The following is a 16,315-nucleotide window of genomic DNA, read 5'->3' as shown; positions in this document are numbered from 1 at the left end:
AGTGCGCTTTATTTGTTCATCTATTTCTTTTCTCTCATAGAATAAAGAAAACATGAGTTTTATTGAATGATTTCTTGCCTTGCCTCTAGGGGAGCAGTTTACATCAAATGCGATGATAAAAGGATGCTCGTTGGTTGTGATATAAAAGGATAATCATGTAAAGTCGGTTTTAATCAAGGTTGACACTTTTGGTGTCAGCGTTTATTGAATGGAATATAAGTGGATTGAGTCATCTTAATCCAGGTTATAAAGCTTTTTTACTCTCTCTCTTTCAATACCTTTATTTTATCTTGATAGAATAAATCATTATCTCATCTCTCTCTCTCTATAGGCCATTATCTGTCCATTTCTGTGTCTCAATCCCTCCTTCTATTTCTCTCATTGACCTCTCTCTTTCTATTTCACATGTTTTCAGTATCTTTTTTATTCTTATCATACTCTATAATTCCTTTTGTTAAAGGACAAGTCTACCCCAACAAAAAGTTGATTTGAAAAAAGGAGAAAAATCCAACAAGCAAAACACAAAAATTTCATCAAAATCGGATGTAAAATAAGAAAGTTACGGCATTTTAAAGTTTCGCTTAATTTCACAAAACAGTTATATGCACATCCTGGTCGGTGTGCAAATTGGCAGATTGATGACGTCACCCACTCACTATTTCTTTTTGTATTTTATTATATGAAATATTCTAATTTTCTCCTCCTTGTCAAGTGAAACAAAGTTTTACCGGTACTTCTCCCTGAACATGTGGAATTACCATTATTTTAACAATTTATGGTTAAGTTGGTCCTTATTGTCAAATCTGTAAAAATTGAAATATTGTATTATTCAAACAATAAAAAAACAAAAGAAATAGTGAGTGATGGACATCATCGACTCTCTCATTTGCATATCGGTGAGTTGTGCATTTAACTGTTTTGTGAAAAATAAGCGAAACTTTAAAATGTCATAACTTTCTTATTTTACATCCGATTTTGATGAAATTTGCAGCGTTATGTTTGTTTGATTTTTCTCCATCAATTCGAATCAATAATTTTCTGGGGTGGACTTGACCTTTAAATAATACCAGTAATATCTATCCACATTCCAAAGACGCACACTATCCACTCCCTGGAAAACATCCCAAAGGCTATCATAGAACAAGACATTTCTGTCTTGTCCTGACTGAAACATCTAAAACCTGATTGGAAAGTGGCAACTATTCATCAATATCTTGCAAAAGGATGCAAGCGCCATGATGGGACTAAAACATTGTATAAAATAAGAAACCAGAAACATCTTTCCGCATTTCGCAGATGCACATCATCCACTCCCTGGGAAGTATTCCAATCGCAATGTTAATCATAGGATAAAAGACATTATTGTTCAAGCTGGTAGCCATCTAAAATCTCATTAGGAAGTGTCAAAAGCACATTGATCTCTTGCAAAAGGATTCAAGTGCCCTGATGGGACTATAACCTGGATGAGAACCCCGTTGAATAAAAGTTACCATTGTGGTAACTTTGCCATGTAATGGTAACTACCATGGTAACAATGATCAACACCCAATCAGAATCAAGGATTTCATGAAAGTAACCATAAGATGGCAAAGTACGCAACAGGCCCCTGACCCACTGTCAGGAAAGAAAAAAAATATATATATATTTTTTTATATTTGTGGGCTAATAATTTTACAACCTAATGCTTAAATTGGCAACATTGGATAAGCTGTAACATTGCTGTGAATTGGGATTTTCCAGTGCTCAAAAAAAAAAAAAAAAAAAAAAAAACATTTTTCAGGTTTTTTTTAAAGCATATTGGGGGTGAAATCACCCTGTACCCCATTCATTTCATGCCCACAGTTCAAGCACATATCCACTATATAAATGAAACCTCACAAAAATTGGGTACTTTAAATACCTCCACTGATAATGGTGAAACTTGTGATAAAATCTGGAAAAAATACACAAGAAAGAACAACATTCTATGGCATGTTCTGATATTTTTGTCCCACTTTTGTATATATCATTTTTTAATAAAAATAAAACAGGAACACAATGAGCTAATCTAAAAATGTATTTATTTCTCCCACTCATCATGTAGATTGACCTGAAGGTTACTTTATTTCAAATTATTAAAAGAAAGCACATTTACTCCTCTTCCTACTCTTTCCCTTCCCAATGCCCCTTCCTTTCTTTTCTACCACTTCCCCCCACCCCTCCCCAATTACCATCCCATCTTTCCCCATGGAAATAGCACTCTTTATCATTTAATAATTTTTTATGTGATAACATCACAACCTGAAAGATTCAAGAGAGAAAAAAAAAAATCCCATTTATCTGGCTTCCATGTGCAGGTCTGTGGGCAAAATCCATTCAAAGCGGCTAATAGAGCAGATCTAACGCTACAGAACTGCTAGGGTTTCTTTCAAGATACAAGAGAAGATGCTGCGGTGAAGGTCACATCGATTTCCAGAGAAAAGACGGCGGATAATGTTGGGGTTTTTGAGGTGACTTGGACGGCCAGTCACCGTGGCGTGGGAAAATTCCCCATTGCACTGCAGTGGGGGATACTCTATTGTGTGGATCTAGTCATGTGTATACATTAAATGACCAATTAATGGAGATGCATGTTTAATCACAGGTATCATCCAATCACAATGTTCTTTAAAAAACTAACGACATAATGGGAAAGTTCGGAATATCTTAAGGTAACAAGTATCACCGTTACATGCTGCTCTTAAAAACGGTCTCCAAAACTAATGACATAATTTATGCTAAGAGTGGAATATCTAAAGGGAACATGTATCATGAATATATGTCCTTTAAATGTTCTTCAAAACTAATGATATAATAAGCAAAATAATGGGATATTTAGAGGTAGCTGTATTATTATTTTTCTTCAGTCTGATGATCCTTGTTTAGATATGAGGATTTAAAGGTAACAGGTGTCATCAATATAGGTTGCTCTTCTAATGTTCTGTAAAACCAATGACATAATTACAGATACTCTTTTTCTTTGCACAATGCTCATACAGAATAACATAATGGAGGAAGATTGAAGGATTTAGTGATAACAGGTGTCATCATTGCATTTTGCTCAACTGCTCTTTAAAACTAATGACATAATAGGCAAAAGAGGAATATATAATAGCATGGATCATACGATCCATGATAAAAGTAACCTGTATTATCAATACTTTTTTCTCCCTCCAAGTAACCTGTATTATCAATACTTTTTTCTCCCTCCGAAGCTCTTAAAAACTAACGACATTTATGGGCAGAGTGGAATGTTTACATACATCGGACTTCCCAACCCATTTAACTGCAAAATAGGGATGGCATTTTTGCTTTAAAAACATAGGTAGGAATGGTATTTCCCTTAGGATTGTACATTTAAGTTATAAAAAAAAGGGAATAATGATAGTGAAAATATTCATACTTTTTCCTCCAAATTCAGATATGGTTGAGAAGTCTACAATATGTCGTAAGACTTTTTCTCTCTCCTATGCGATGCTCTTCGAAACTAATAACATAACAAGCCAAGATCATAGGGTTTAACATTAAGAGCAGAAAAGCCTTTCAGTACTGGTATAATCCCCCCCCCCCCCCCCATTAGTAAAAGCTTATGGGTTGTATCACAAAGGGGATTATGTACGGATTGCTCTAGCTTGTAGAACAAAATTAACAAAATAAATTGAAATAAGAGCAAAATGATGCAATTATTCTCCTATCCACTGCTCATCAAAACTAATGATATAATGAGCAGAAGAGTGGAATATCGAAAGAAAGCAGGTATCATCAAAACATTTCTTTAACCAAACGTTCTTCAGAACTAATGGCATGTAAGATTGGATGATTAAACATTAACAATCATGCAAAGCTTGAAATTCGTTCACGTCACAATAAATAACTTTCACCCTTCCCCATTAGTAAGAGATTATGGGTTGTATTACAAAGGGAAATATATACAGATTATTCTACCTTAGAGAACAGAATGAACAAATGTTCTCCTATTCAATGCTCTCTACTACTAATGACATAATGGGCACAGACTGGAAGATCCAAGGTTGCATGCATTGAAAATTTTCTCTTTTTTTAGTTTTTTTAAAGCAAAGACATCACATTTACCCCCCCCCCCCTATAGAGAAGACTGAAAGGAAGATGTTCTGAAAGGGAGTTATCTAGAGGTATTGCTTTAATTTGAAGGCCAAATGAAATGACTTGGTATGAAGAGAGAGTGAAACTCACTCAATTCTGAAAGGAGTTATATTTTGATATAAATGTGGGTCTAACATGAAGGCCAAATGAATGAAATAACTTGAATTTAAAGTCAAAATTAAACTCGATCAATTCTGAAAGGAGTTATATTTTTATATAGGTCTAACTTGAAGGCCAAATGAATAAAATAAATTGATATGAAAATAAAATGAAGCCACTCAATTATGAAAGGAATTATACTATGATAACTTAAAGACCAAATGAAAGCCAAGACCCATTTATTTTCAAAATAAAGTTATGTTGCATACAGTATGCAGTAGCTGAATATAATCTGTTCTCATTCATCTAGTACTTTCTATGTATAAATGTAATTTACTATATTTGCATTAAACATTTTAGGTCTACGAGGGTCTTGTATTATAATTTAGTCATTTGATATTTGTAAAACACAAAGCGAGTCTCCACAAATCATTATGCGCTATACAAATCTAAAGTATTATTATTATTATTGTTCTTATTATTATCATTATTATTAGTAGTAGTAGTATTATTAGTATTATTATTATTAATATTATTATTATTATCATTATTATTGTTGTTATTATTATCATTATCATTATATTTTTTATTGCCATTATTATTAAATGAAGTGACTTGATATGAAGATGAAATAAAACTCACTCAATTCTTCAGCTAGATCCACCCTCCTCCCTGTAAGTAGTTTGACCTTGGTTGACCTATCGTCTCCAAAGTCCTCCAAGACCTCCTTCACCTCTTTACTCAGTCTTCTCGCTGTACAGTGGTTAATAAAAATTCAATTCAATCAGTAATTGATTTACGTTACATAACTCTTCGTTCAGTCTCCTTGCTGTGAAATGGACAATAACAATTAAATTCAATCAGTAATCAATTTACTTTACATAACTCTTCGTTCAGTCTCCTTGCTGTGAAATGGACAATAACAATTAAATTCAATCAGTAATCAATTTACTTTACATAACTCTTAAATCAGTCTCTTTGCTGTAGAATGGATGATAAAAATAAAATCCGATCAGTAATCAATTTACTTTATATATCTCTTTATTTCTTTTTCTATATTAAATGTCAGTGGTGGATCCAAAAAGGGGCACAGGGGAATCACCCATTGAAAATCCCCAAAATGCATCCATCAAATTCATTACTCTACATTGAATAAGCTGAACATTTTAGGTTATTATCTTATTTCATAGCTTTCTGAAATCCAATCACTGAACATACATACCAAATGTAGCTAATTCTGAGAAATTTGTCATCCCTCCCACCCTCTTTTTTTTATATATACATGTACATCTACAGAGGCCTGTTGCAAAGAGTCGCAATCAAACGCGACTCTAAAAATCAATCGCAAACTGATTTCCAGCCAATCAGAAGTGTGCATTTAAGACTTATGTTTGATCGCAACTCTCAAAATGAAACCTAAGTCTCAAATGCGGTCTTCTGACTCGTTAAAAGTCAGTTTGTACTGTACAAACCATGACAAACTCTATAGGGCTCACCTTCCGTATTCATGATCTGTTGACGTAAGACATTACTTGTCAGTTCTAGCATCCGTTGTATCCTCCAGAAAAGTACAATATCGTGGCATTCAATCTGAAACATCAATATTTCATATTCATATCATGATCATGCAGGAATTACATAGCAGGTATCTACTTGATCATAACATCCAACTTAGCATGGCATGTGACTTGTGCTAATTCGGATACCTCCATATTTGTTTAAACAAAACAAGAGTGAATTTCCTTACAACCCTACATGTAATCGAACTTCGAACAATATTTGCGACTACCAGGCACTAAGTGTTAAGAATCTTTACACATCAAAAGCAGAAGAACAAAGTCTACATGCTGGAACTGTAATTTCCAACATCATAAATGATAACGATCATAAATAATAATGAATGCAAAATTAATTTCTAGATTAATGACTTACCCCTAAATCATTTAACCCTTGATGGTAATGTTATAATCCTTGTCTATGATCAGTGGAAAGACATCATAAATAATAACGATTGTAACAATCATTTTTAGATTAATGACAACTTATCCCTGAATCATTTAACCCTTGATGGTAATGATTAAATCCTTTCTTACAATCGATGGCAAGACATCATTAATGATAACGGTTATTACAATCATTTTCAGATTAATGACTTACCCCTGAATCATTTAATCCTTGATGATAATGATAAAATCCTTTCCTACAATCACTGGCAAGACGAAGGGATCGGTGCATGAAATGTTTCCTGAACAATGGGTACCACGTCTCTTGTATCTGAAAAAAAAAAAAAAAGAATTAAAGTAATACATTTAAGACAAATTACCATTATTTCTACACTGGAATGGTTAGCCGGCATATTGTGGTGCTAGCACCACAATTGCGGTGCTAAGAGATGCAGTGTGAAACGAAACAGGGCTAAGGAAAAGTGGGGCTAAGCATTAGCCAATCACAGAAGTCGAAATTGCACATCAATCACGCTCTGTCTGGTAAAATCATCAATATTCATGAGCTATGTGATAGTCCAGGGTTAAGGCGTTAACCCCGGCTAAGCAAATAGTATGGGGTTAAGAAAGACAGTGTAAATCTAAAAACAGATAGTATGGGGTTAAGGATAGTCTGGGATAAAGGAAATTATTGGGAAATGCAGTGTGAAAAGCACATAAATAACTTTCTATTTGCATTAAGCATCTTGTGACCATTTCAGTAGCACAAGAAATACTTACATGTGACATCATCAGATCCTATTTTGCATTCAGCATTTCCATAACCATATTTTGGTATCAACACAAGATAGAAAACCTCCACACATGAAATAAGGCACGAAACGGTTCATGACTGCCCAAGGCATAGCCGAATGAATGCGTAATTTGAAATCAATGTAAATTCACCTGGTTCATATGGAACCAGGCAAATTTATATTGAGTTCAAAGGGGCTCAATAGGTACAAAATAGGTACTGAATGGCCACCTCTGAGCCAATGAACCGATTCTGCAGTTTTACCTGCAGTTTCATGTGTATCTTGTGCAATCAAGGCTCTATGATAAGTACGGAGTCCCAGCCAAACGTTCAACAACAAAAAATCTAAGAACTGTCATATCCCGACTGGCCCTGATTTCTTCCTGTTTGAGAAAACAAACAATTTTGTCTTGCTTTAGGAACATGATACTTACAAGATGGTTATCTACATCCACTCCTTTTGTTTGTAGATTCTTCTTGACTGTGGTTTGCTCATCCTCAGTCAGCTCTGGTAGATGATTCTAAGCAGGAATGGAGAAAGTCAAATAATAAGTCTTGAAGATAACATTTATTTCAGCTTGTGAATTTAAATAATGGAGGAAACTTTTTGTGGTGTAAGACTGTTTGTAATTGATCAGGCAATTATTTTCTAATGCATAAATTTACTTCTCATCAGTGATGAGGCTAAGCAGTTATAGTACAGTATAATGACTGGTCATGGTTTTGAGATGACAATGGTTTATCAAATAAGGATCCACAAAACAAATAATACACATCATTTTGCTTGATAATTTGTATATTCACCCACACTAGTTACCTCATAGGACCCAGTGCATATACTTATTACTAATGCCCTCCCTGAGATGACAATGGTTTATCAAATAATAAGGATCCACCCATGGGGGGGGGGGGGGCACTCAGTATATAATGCATAGTGGGTATGTGCCGCGGAGGGGACCCCCATTTTTACACTCAAATTTCTGTTCCAAGGCATAGCATTTTTGTCTGATTGAGAAAAAGAAGAAAGAAATCCGCTCCAAAGCTTCGCATATTTTTCGCTACGCCATTCCAGTCGCATTGATCTGCTACAAGGAGCTGCAATTTTGGTGAAAAGCGGCCGCAGAGCGCTGTCCGACCATCGCCTCTGCCCGAGCGCACCCGGCGGAGGCCGCGCTAGCTGCATCATGCACGCATGCCCGTTCCATAGGGATGCATACGCACTCATCACACGCTGGCGATCCGTTCCAAGGACCCCCGTTTTTGTAGTTCCGAAGCCCGTTCCGAGGACCCTCCTTTTTACAATTAGCCCGCTCCAAGGCCCCCGTTTTTTGTCTCGCCCGCGGCACACCCCTACCACTTTTTTGGTCGAGTCCCCCCCCCCCCCGGGGGATCCACAAAACAATACTATACATCATTTTGCTTGGGCATTTGCATATTTACCCACACTAGTTACCTCATAAGACCTAGTGCGTATAATTATTACTAATGCCCTCCCTGATGTGCACTATTTGTATATTCTCACCTCTTCAGCTTGGAGTAACTTTTCTAGTTCTTCCTTTGCCAATCTCCTGCTAATCTGTTGAAAGACAAACAAAAACCCAACAATTGCTAGAATAAGCAATCTGATTTCTTTCTGAATATTACTGGAGTATATTGCCAATTCGTCTACTGCCGACTCGTCCACTTACCACATGGTCTACTTTTATTTAGTCAAATGCCATTCCGTCCATCAACATTTTTTCTAACATTCAATTGGTCCAATAACCATTTGGTCCAATCATCAATTCGTCTAATCACCATTCCATCTATGACCATTTCGTCTAACCCCAGTGGGTCTAATATCCATTTCATTTTCATTCATTTTGCACAATTAACATTTAGTCCAATTAGACCAAATGGTATATGGACTGAATGGCTATTGGACCAACTGGTTATTATACGAAATGGTGAGTGGACAAATTGGCAATTAGACCATGTGGATAGGGGACGAACTGATAGTATACCAAATGATAGTAGATAAGTTGGCAATTGGACAAACTGGCATTAGACCAATTGGATATAAACCAATACTGGCACACCATGGTAACGGGGGGGGGGGGGGGGGGGTAGATCACATACAGTGATGCAGTAAACCACCAAAATGACATAAGAAAATCTGCCTTAACGAGCAGTTGGGCTTTATGAGCAGGTTCCTATTATACATGTTTTAATGGGGAAAATTATCCAGTGTAAAACAAACTTGTGGTCTTAATAGACAGGTGATCTTTCTATACAGGTGGTTGCTACATATTTCATTGTTATTTGTGTAATATATTCAATGCATTATTCATAGGTATGGCATTTTGTTTCAAAAATAGAATGAATCATCATGAAAATGACTCCATGGCCAGTATTCTCGAAAGAGGTTTCAAATGTACCATGGTACAAAACCATGGTTTATGCAGATTTCTTGTATTATCGCGTTTCCCTTTTAGCACCCTTTGCCAAAAGCGTGCGTTTTTTGGATTTTCTTAGTCTATGCAATGAAATAAGGCTAATTATGTACAAATCTGCATAGCCTCTAGTTTTGTGGAAACCAATGCAAACCTCTTTCAAGAATACAAGCCCATAAGACTGGATTTTACTGAATATTTCTAGACATGGAAAACTTTGAATCTGTCTTTCTTTTCATGAACTAATCTTCATCACCTCTTCTTGACTTATTCTCTTCCAGTAGATCCATCGCTCTGTGGAACCAGGTCCTATCAGCTGCTGTATGGCTATATCAGCTGAAATGAACAAAATACACAACAACTGATTTGTTATCAAACAGATACTACAGAAACACCAACAATCATAAAATGTATTTGAAAAGAATCTAAAACGACAACTATCAAAGTGTTTGTTAGTCTGCTGCGCAAACCCCTCACTCAAGTTAAATGGTCTGAATGCGCATACTACAATGGCTTGTGCACTGAAGGTCCCTCAATTGAAACAGCTAGGTTTATATCTACTAGTGTTGTGTGAAGGCCCACTTGTTGATCAAAGTTTCAATCAGGGTCTGTGCCTACAGACTAAGTTTTTGTAAACATGAATCCAAAATATATGTGACTGATGATCCTGGTAGAAACGGAGTAATTGATGAGAAAATTGGAAAAAAATAACCATGGCTTTCTGTCAGATTGGTGGGTCTTCCTGCAAAGTAATTTTAATATATGTTCCCACATGTGCTAATCTGTGTCAGTGATGTTCAGTGTACTCAGGTTTCAGTCTTGATTTTAGGGTTTCATGATTTGATGATGCAAGAGGACACAAGAATACAGAGCAGAAGTTAAAGATAAATGTCAGTTACAAATTCAAAATGGGTTTGTAGAGAATCAAACAATATGACCATCTAAGTGTCAGTTTGCATAAATAAAAGGTGTGTGCCAATTGATCTAGAAGAAATTAGCAAAATAAGCATGGTTTTCCAGCCTTATGTCGGGGGTCTTTTTCCAAGCAATACTCATGCACTGTCCCACATGTGCTTCTCATTGTTGGTAATCTCAGTGTGATCATTTTTCAGCTTAGATTTTAGGATTTCACAAAGTTCACTTATGTAACTATACCAGATTGAGCTCAACGATATGGTGACAATTAACCTTAGTTTTGCAGTGTCTACTGAAACTACATTCATTTATCTTTAAGATCAATTTAAGATCGGCTTTCATAGTAATCCCCCTCCATCTCCTTCATAATCTGCCTATACCGCCTCCAACCACCTCGTGCTGTTACCTGTCCCTTTTTCTTTCTATGTTTATGTGATTTCTTTCTTTCTCCTTTCATTGTTATCAAAATTTGGTCATGATATGAAGATGTTACAATTTTTATATGCATATTTGTTGTAATTTATGATGTGATGTAATTTCCACCCAATTCAGCTTTGGGCTGCCGTGTGGTTTTTAATAAATACCTTTTCAAATCCGCATTCAAAAGATAGAGAAACATTAGATCTTACTTTCTTTGAGTCTCTGTTTGATCATGGTTTCCATGAAGGAGATTGCTTGGTCCCACTGCCTTCTGTCAGGTACGGATCTATCCTCTAAAGCATTGAACTGAATCACTTTCTGAGAGGGGATAGGGAGAGAAAGGGAAAGAGAGAATATTTCTCTGAAGTATGCATTCTAAAGCCTTCAAAACTTACATATACATATGCACACAATAATCAAGTTTTAGGGATTTATTACTCCCATGCAATCAAGCAAGATGTACCAAAAGTTTCTGAGGCAATATCAAAAGTGGGAACAGCAAAAAGGCCTGTATCAACACCAGACAACCCAATTATGGCCCGATTCATGAGTCCAAATCCTTGTAGCTCAAGTCCACATTTAAGTCCCAAGAAAGTGGGACTCGAGTACTGCAGCAATGGATAAGTCTTAAGAATAGTTTTAAATAATAGGCACTTATATAGCGCCATCTATCTAGAAATGTTCTATTCCGAGGCGCATTGTTTATTATTATTATCACCCCAGCTTTAGCTCGAGCTGCCTTCAGCGCTCAGTGCAATAAAGGAATTAATCCTGCGGGGTACCCATTCACCTCACCTGGGTTGAGTGCAGCACAATGTGGATAAATTTCTTGCGGAAGGAAATTACGCCATGGCTGGGATTCGAACCCACGGCCCTCTGTTTCAAAGTCAAAAGACTAATCTACTGGGCCACAACGCTCCACATAGACAATGTGCTTCACGACGTAGCCCTCAATATCATCTGAGAGTGAAGTGAACCTCAGAATAAGTGAGTTAAAAAGGAACAGTGAACCCAAGGGAGAGAGCAGTAGGTGGTCTATGTGGACAGGTTGCTGTCATACATGCTCCAACAGGGATCGCTATTTGAAATAGTGGTCTTTATATGGACAGATGGTCCTTCTATACAGGTCACTGGCGGATCCATGGGGGGGGGGGGGGTGGTGAGCACAGCCGGCTCATGCCCCCCCCCCTTTGAGAGGCACAATTAAAATTTGTAATGTAAAAATGCTGTTAAAACACAAGTGTCCCCCCCCCCCTTTTTCGACAGTGAGGACCTCTTTTATTTGGGGGGGGGGCTTATCAAATTTTTTTTTGGACGAAATGTACTTAATTTTTGGTTGAAAACCCTTTTTTTTGGGGGGGGGCTTGTCCAATTTTTCCTCGGGAAAATTTGCCCCCCCCCCCCCCCGTTTGAAAAATCCTGGATCCGCCCCTGAAACAGGTGGTCATTAAACCAGGGGCCCACAACACAAAACTTAGAAATGATCATTTAACGATTGATTGCATTGACTACAATGTGCAATCAATCATGAAAATCAAGAGTACGGTTAATCAGTAATTTTTGTGTTATGGGACACAGGTTTGACTGTATGTGAGTAGCAGTTCCTTACCAGGTTTTCAACGGCCCTCTCCATCCATTGATGCCTACTGATACTCTCATGCTTGACAGCTGTCTTCAGTGAATCAAAGATGGTGTCGTGATCTTTCTTACTTTTACTCTTCTCGACGAGCTTGGAGTATTCCTCAACGAGTGTGTTGCTTCCAACCTAGCAAAATAGGCCCAAATATATGATATCAATAACACAAAAAATAACAATAATTGAAAAAGTGGTTTACAGTACATTATGAGGTGAGTCCTAGGACTAATAAAAGTGGATAGTGGTAGAAGTGAAATGGAGAGGTGAAAAGGTAGAAGGTTGGAAAGTAAAGTATTCCTTTCTGAGATGAGTGCAGTCCTTGAAAAGGACTGTAAACTAGAAAAGTTGAAAGGCTTGAGTAGTTGGAGAGACGAGAAGTCCAATGCACATTTATTGTTGTTTGTGGAGGAGGTGTATAGTACACCATGTGGTGAGTATTAAAAGGACTAATAAAAGTGGATAGAAGTAGAAATGAAATGTAGAGGCGAGAAATTGAAGGTTGGAAGGTAGAGTATTCCTTCCTGAGGTGAGTGTAGTTATCAAAAGGACTGTAAACCAGAGAGGTCGAATATTTGGAGATGAGAGAAGGCTGGCTCGAGTCAGCGAGTAGAATTGCAGAACAAGGGAGCATTTCATCACATCAACATTTTCATCCGACAAGTTGTCAGGTCTGACAACTTTCCTTGATTATGATTGGCTGAGAGGCACTGCTACCATAGTAACTGTCAGATGAAACAATATTTGTCGGATGAAACGTCTGACAAGTTCTTTCATGAAACGCTCCCTAGGAGAGAAGACTCAATGTTTTTGGCAGGAGCGAGTATTTGCTTGGCGTGCCGCGGTACTATCGACCATTATTTGTACCACCATGCAAACCTTCAAACATCTCAACAACAATAATAATAATAGTCAGTCTTTAGTAGGCTCTCCATACCCAACTATATCACAGCCCAAACAAAACAATACGTATCCAAATACATTAAGTACCATACGCCCCACCTAATGAAATTACCCAAGCATCAAAATTCAATGAGATCAAAGATTTTATATCAATGTATGCTCATAAAAATATCGTTTGAGCATTTCTACGAACTTCATCTTGCATTCTTTAAACCACATTTGACACCTATATTGCAGAGTTGCCAACCCTTACAGAATATTAATGCAGGGTGCTACATAAGCACTTGCACGATTTCCCAGGGCAAGATAAAGGTAGAGTCGGGCAAGTGTTTTGAAGTAAAGACCAAAACTACTTGCCCGAATTGGGCAAGCAAAATTCACACAGTAGAAAGCAAAATTCTCACAGTAGAATGACCAAAATTAGGGTCGATATATGATATTGACCCTAATTTTGGCCATGGCAGGCAGATATATTCCAACTGTTTAAAGATTTACTTGCCAGACTGGGCAAGCGCTTATAAAAAGTTATGTAGCACCCTGATTAATGAGATGTGTTCTAAAGTAAATTCAGTGTTTACTTCCCGATTGAATGACTGAGCGAAAAACTTTTAACATGTTTTGTCTCATAAGAAAATATTTGGTTCAGCCGTTTGGTTATTTTTCTCATCTGATTAATATTCAACAACGATTGGCATCTCTGATATTGCACCAGCTACATTGCCACAATACCGATAGGGAAAAGAATATTATGTACAAACCTCAATGCTTGTCTTTGGTAGAACATTCTCGGCCCATTCTTTCAATTTGATGTCAATGATGGTGTTGAAAGCCCTGAAATACAATGTATCAATTCTAATGATAAACATTCACAATGCATTTAATAAATATATTTTCAATAAGCCTGGTTGACTGCTATATCTTTCACATCACTTCTACACTTTAGCTTCCATTTCACTTAGGTCTGATCATGCTTTCAGTTCAATCTTGCTATTGCTCTTGAGAAGTACAAAATGACAAATTTCAAGCATTTCTTTATTCAGCGCTATTTTGAGATATTGCAATATCAAATTTTTGTAGTAACAGCTTTTCATCAACTATGAAAAGAGAAGACATTGAAATATTTACAATGTATTTCCAGGATATAACAATATTCATACAAGATTCGTTTCTCTTTGTAAAGAATATGACAAAAATATTCCCCAAATTTCAGGACTATAGCCTCTTTCCATCTAGTCTCATTCACTGGTTTGACAATGACACACCACTTATAATACTCGAATTATCAAAATTATGTGATATTGAAAAAAAAATTGAATATTCAATAACGGTTTTATGATTATGTTGATATATCATGGTAACACAATATGACCACAATATTGTCAATTATGAAAAATGTATCTCTATTTATCGACCACAAATGCTGCTCTCTATTGCTTTAAACCAACTCAGAACTTTGTAAGTTGGTAGCTAAATGCCCGCATTTCATGGACAAGCACTGATGAAAGCCTTACTGGTACTTCCCCCTTCCCTGCTCTCACAGAATTGCAGCTCATAATGAGCGTATATACATGGAATGATATTTCAGACTCAGCGGTATATCATGCTATACGCAACATTTTGCTGGCGAAAATCGACTAACATTAAAATCAAATATCAACCAGTGCCGGCCGCACAGAAAGGTTGTTAGGCTAACAGAGCTTTAACAGTAAGCCCAGCCACATCTTTCAGATTGTGAAGCAAAAACATTGATTTCAATGTGTAAGTAATGTATTGTTGTAACATTAGGCATCGCTGCCACATTACCGGTTGTAACAGGGCCTCTGTTAGCGCTAACGATGTTTCTGTGCGGTCAGTAAGGCACTTTGCACTAAATTCAACAAGCATTCAAACAATATTTTCCACAAGTACACAACTCACCCTGCATCTAACGATTGTGAGGCTGGGAGGTAGATACCTTCAAAGACATGGCTAGATACACCTTCCCATAGGAGCTTCGATAGAGTCTCCTCCCATTGTTGTGGTTTGATTTCATTGAGGCTCATGACTTCATCCAGCATCTCGCTCTTCGCTCTCTCAAAAAGTTCATCCTACGGAGAAGAGAGTATTTTTTAAAGTTATCAGTTCTCCATACATGGGGTGGATAGCTCTCTTCAGTCAAAGTGGTAATACTCTTGAAAGTGGCTGTTCTTCTGAGGGGTCCAGATGTTATTTCATAAAGCTGTTTCTAAGTTATGCAAGACCAGGGATTTCTTTTTTTGGGGGGGGAGGGGGAGGGATTCGTAGTCATTTTTTTTTTAATTACTGGGTCTCCTCTTTTGACTTTTGGGGGCTATTTCTCTCATTTCAGGGGGCCCTCTTCATAATTTCTGGCAGTATCTTTCCACTTAGCTATAGGGGATGTTTTATCTTGAGTTTACTATCAACAAGAAATCCCTCTATTTTCTCTATTTGTCAATCATGCTAAGTTTAATCTTCACATTATCGGAATCTTTCAATAATAACATCTTAACGGAATCTTAAGGTGGGTGTTTCATAAAGCTGTTCGTAAGTTAAGAGCATTTCTTATGCGCTAAGTGATCACCATTGAACATATCATATACAGTGCACCACAAGAAAGGATCACCAGTCGTTCTTAAAGTCGCTCTTAACTTACGAACAGCTCTATGAAACAGGCCTCCGATTTGGCAGGAAATAAGCCCAACTGTGTACGGAAGGGAGCGGAGCATTAAGGAAGAGAAGATTCTGTGTGATGGCTTGGTTGTAAAATTTAAAGCCTCCCATTATGGAAGAGCAGAAAAAAACTCACTCTATCTAATTCTCGTAACCTTGGAAAGTTGTTCTTCCATTCTGTTTCTAAGTTGTATCTGGAAGCTGTCAATACAAAAAATACAAATGTATATATATCAGGGTATCCGTTAACTGAACATGAAAAACGAATGCCTTTCATTCATTAATTTTATACAAATCAAGATTAGCATTGGCTAAGAAAATACACTAAAAATCATATGAAGGTTCATGTCCAGTAATTTGAAACTAC

The 16,315-nt window shown here is 36.9% G+C and overlaps 1 protein-coding gene across 2 annotated transcripts in view; it reads right to left on the bottom strand.

The window, feature by feature from the left end:
* LOC129275856 (dynamin-like 120 kDa protein, mitochondrial) overlaps positions 1-16,315 on the bottom strand; it is a 183,225-nt gene that overhangs the window by 149,320 nt on the left and 17,590 nt on the right. For both annotated transcript variants that reach the window (XM_064109637.1, XM_064109638.1), the window contains 11 exons: positions 16,085-16,149; positions 15,196-15,365; positions 14,037-14,109; positions 12,352-12,507; positions 10,952-11,060; positions 9,664-9,743; positions 8,498-8,551; positions 7,410-7,496; positions 6,397-6,513; positions 5,736-5,829; positions 4,882-4,992 (listed from right to left, as the gene is read on the bottom strand). In XM_064109637.1, coding sequence (XP_063965707.1) covers positions 4,882-4,992; positions 5,736-5,829; positions 6,397-6,513; positions 7,410-7,496; positions 8,498-8,551; positions 9,664-9,743; positions 10,952-11,060; positions 12,352-12,507; positions 14,037-14,109; positions 15,196-15,365; positions 16,085-16,149 — 1,116 coding nt within the window. The remainder of the gene's footprint in view (positions 1-4,881; positions 4,993-5,735; positions 5,830-6,396; positions 6,514-7,409; positions 7,497-8,497; positions 8,552-9,663; positions 9,744-10,951; positions 11,061-12,351; positions 12,508-14,036; positions 14,110-15,195; positions 15,366-16,084; positions 16,150-16,315) is intronic.

The sequence above is a fragment of the Lytechinus pictus genome, chromosome 14, assembly GCF_037042905.1.
Source record: "Lytechinus pictus isolate F3 Inbred chromosome 14, Lp3.0, whole genome shotgun sequence".
Taxonomy (NCBI): Eukaryota; Metazoa; Echinodermata; class Echinoidea; order Temnopleuroida; family Toxopneustidae; genus Lytechinus; species Lytechinus pictus.
The sequence above is the reverse complement of the archived record's forward strand: the minus strand, read 5'-3'. Positions and strand labels throughout refer to the sequence as shown.